The sequence below is a fragment of the Trypanosoma theileri genome, assembly GCF_002087225.1.
Source record: "Trypanosoma theileri isolate Edinburgh chromosome Unknown TM35_Tth_213_V1, whole genome shotgun sequence".
NCBI classification, from domain to species: domain Eukaryota; phylum Euglenozoa; class Kinetoplastea; order Trypanosomatida; family Trypanosomatidae; genus Trypanosoma; species Trypanosoma theileri.
In genome coordinates, this window is record NW_021640055.1 from 1 (window position 1) to 4,037 (window position 4,037).

The 4,037-nt window shown below is 34.2% G+C and overlaps 1 protein-coding gene across 1 annotated transcript; it reads left to right on the forward strand.

Moving 5' to 3' along the window:
• Positions 1-197: 197 nt before the first annotated feature.
• TM35_002131000 (ABC transporter) lies at positions 198-3,911 on the forward strand (the record flags this gene model as incomplete). Its single annotated transcript, XM_029032024.1, has 1 exon — positions 198-3,911. One exon carries the CDS (start codon positions 198-200, stop codon positions 3,909-3,911), a length of 3,714 nt encoding a protein of 1,237 aa, XP_028876682.1.
• Positions 3,912-4,037: the final 126 nt, after the last annotated feature.

The window sequence follows — 4,037 nt, forward strand, 5'->3', positions numbered from 1 at the left end:
TTTTTTGGAGGGGGTAGAAAAATGCAAGGCATATGGGGCTGTATTCGTTGTTGTACTTTTTTCATCATCTTCTTCTGTTTCGTTTTTTATTTTTATTTTTTTGGTGTTGTACTTTTTTACGAAGTATCATTGAAGCTAGGAATAAAAAAAAAAGAATAAGATATATCGAGAAAGCCTTAAGAGGGGTGGGGGTAAGAATGGTAGGATATTGGTGGGAAAGGGTAAATTATCCAAATGCCCTTCTTTGTAGTGTGCTATTTTCCTTGGGACTCGCAACCGTTATGCGTTGGACAACTCATCGTTGGAGTCGTCAGTTACATCTTCACTCCAGAGTGGTATTACTGGCTTCTATACGTCAGGTTGTGGAGCAGTGGGAAGAATCTTGTTTGCGGGAAGTGGAGGATTTTCTCATTACCGGAAAAAAAACATCTAATGAGTTGACAAGAGAGACATATAAACCTCTTTTTAATTCTGTTAAGACAAATGGAGATAAGGAAAGAAATTATATTTCACCATTTTATGGTTCCGTTCGTTCAATGGCGTTTGCACCGGATGTGGATTTAAACGGCTGGTTAAGTTATTGGCGTATGGGTCGTTATTTGTGTGCCTCGTTAGCAGAAGATTTGCTATTAGTAGAGAGATTAGGGTTCATTATAAAGTATGTTGCATTTCGACGACTCTCTCTTATGGCAGAGGCTCGATATTATGCAGCCGCTTGGCGAATTGCGGTATATGGAAGTTGTAAACATCGGCCTGGTGTTTATCTTCCTAAACCTCATATTCCTTTATGGCTTGTAGGACGACGTCCTTTCTGGATTGTGCCTCTATCTAGTGTAGAAGTAGGACGATTTTTATGTCTTCCTCTAAGTTATTTTCCAGTGGAGTCCATTATTACTTGTAAAGCAGAGGAAACGTGGATAAAAGAACTTGTGGATGTATTACCAAGTATGGAGAGTAGAATACATATCATGTTAAATTTTCCTCATGAGATTAAGACACGACGAACACTTGGAATAGTAAAATCTCTTGTTAAATGGAGATTTCCAAAATCGTGGCAACAGTTATGGAAAGAAATTGATCGTCTTTTCTTTACATATGGTGTAACACTTGCCAAAAAACAACTTGAAATACGTAAAAAATCATGTGAACGATTCTATTATGAAAAATTAATTGATAATATTATTTTGGTAACTGGAGAAGGATGTGATATGGATGAAGTTAAAGAAAAATATTCTTCTTGGTTTATTTCCAATAGTATAAAGAATATAGCTGGTCGTGAGGTTTTGTATCGTGATACTTCTTCTTCACATAAATTATATTTATTGCTTCGATTGCGTTCTTTAAGTCATGCATTACGAATAGGGATAAATTTAATAGCACTACAATATGATTTTTTCACAGAATGGATGCTTTTTTCTTCTCTTTTATTAACTAATAATGAAATGGGACGTGAGAAAATTTTAATAAACTTCTCTTGGCATACTCTAAGAGGAGTTTTTGCAGCTATTTTTAAAGCTTTAATAGCTTCATTAGATGCTTCTATAAAAAATAAAATCTATATTATTTTGCGAGATGAGTTAATTCATGAATTAACTGTAAAACTTGCAACAAGTGATGAAGCTTTTTTACAACGTTGTGTTGAAGAAGGTTTATGTGGAGGTGGTAATTTAGTAGAACAATCATTCTCATTCGCTAGTAATGTAGCATCTCAAATTCTTGATCACTATGATTATAAAGAGCGAAAACGAATAGGGTATATTCTTGTAATGCTTTTCAGTACATGTAGGAAAGAGATTGATATTGCATTCTTTGCTTTAATTACGGCATTACTAGATTATCATGATATTGCACAAAATATTAGTTGTTGTTTAGGAATAACTATTAAAAAAGAATTAAACTATGAAATAGCACAATTAGAGGAAAAAACAGTACCAGTAGAGGTGCGTTATGGATTACGACTTATGCTGGATATATTAGCGGAAGAAGAAGAAGAAGTAGTAGTAGTAGCAGTAGTAGTAGAAAAAGAAAAAGAAGAAAAAATAAAAATAAACTTTCAACCTTTTCTTGCTCTTATTGTTTGTGGGGGATGTTTTTCTTTGGACTGGCCTATAGAGTGTATTTCTAATGATAATAATGTATCAAAAAAATTAAAAGAAATTCGATCACTTGAAAATTTTTTTAATAACGTTATTCAATTCGATTACTATAAATATCAATCCTTGATGTATAGTGATTCAAATAAATCTTTTTTACAAGAAAAAGATAAGAATTCCTTTATAGAAAGTCTCAAGCAAGATGCAGCTTATGTAAAAGAGATTGTACTAAAAAAAATGATGGGTTTTCCTGAAGTAGTTTCTGATAAATTTCTCTTTTCTAATGTTAAGAAAACAGAATCCATTTCAATTTTACATCAAGAAGAAATTGATCTATTACGTTATCCTAAAGCAATGAATTATATTCCACAATCACTTTCTTTTGAAGATGTATTTGATAAAAAACCTCGATTTATTCTTCGTCAACTTGGACTAGAAACAATATTTGCTTATAAAGCTGCAATAGTACTTTGGCAAAGTGGATTTCGTAACCTTAAAGATTCTCTTGTTGATTATGTTTCAAGTCCATTTCGTAATGGTTTTTCACAAATATTTATTCAATTAATGGAATTTATGGAAAAGGTTTTATTTTATGGTCTTCTTACTTATCGTGAAAAGTTACCTTTAATATCGTATTTGATTAATTTAAATTTTTTTGGTAGTAAAACTACAAATATTAATGTTATTGATATAAACAATTGGAATTATATTTCGCTTTGGCAACATGCAATTGGTTATCGGGTAACGCTAAAAGATTATGGGGATTATAGTTTTGGACCTCCTTTTCGCTTAGTACAGGAACTAACCCGTTATTTACCAACTACTTTACATGATGCTTCTCCGGATCAATACGCACCTTCTTTGGTAGATCGCCGTAGGGTTTGGCAAAAAGAAATTAAAAAAATTGGAAATTTTGAATTTGATGATATTGGACGTATTATTGGAGGTTTTTCTCTTAGTAAGAGTATTGATTTCTATCAAGTTTGTTTTGTTTATCCACAACTTCATCATAACATTAAAAATGGTTCATTAATGTTGACTTTATATGATTTTACAGCAAAATTTCGAGCAGGTGAAATAACAGCATTAATTGGAGAAACAGGATCTGGAAAAAGTACAATAATGCGTTTATTAAAGCGTATGTATGATCCTGTAAGGACGATAAAAATAGACGAAAATTTTAATAATATGATATGGATGAATTGTGAAGAGTTAATAAATATTTTTCGTTATTGTTATCTAGAACTATCTTTACCTTTGCCTAATAAAGAAGATTCTGCAAATATTATTCGTCTTGATGGGATACCTATAGCTTGTTTTTCCACAACTTTTCTTCGAAAAGCTTTTGGTATACTTGAACAAAACCCTTGTGTATTTGAAAATATGACTTTTTTTGAAAATATTTCTTTTTTTGCAGATAACGCTTCTGTACGAGAGATGGTGATTACTTCAGCGAGGGTTTGCCGATGTGAAAGTTTTATTAAAAACCATCCTTTGTCGTATGACGCGCCGGTCGGAAGGCTCAGCGCCGGGGAACGGCAACGTTTGGCGTTGGCGCGGGCACTTGTGAGCAGCCGCGCCGGTTCAGGTTTGTTTTTGTTGGACGAACCGACGGCTCATTTGGATGGGCACAGCGAGGGTTGCGTGGAGGAAGCCCTCGCCGAATTCATGCGGGCACGGGGCGGTTCAACCGCCATTATTATTTCCCATCGGCCGTCCGCCCTTCGGCTTGCTGGTCGGGTGGTCCTTTTGGGCGACGGCGGCCGGTCAATGTACGAAGGGCCCCCCTCGGGTCTGGGGAAAGGGGCGGTTTTATGACCGACCAAATTCCCCTTTCCACCCCCCTCCCCCCACCGAAAAAAAAAATAAAAAAATAAAAAAAAAATAATAATAACAATAACAAACAAAAAAAAAAATAAAATAAAATGAAATAAAAAAAAAAAA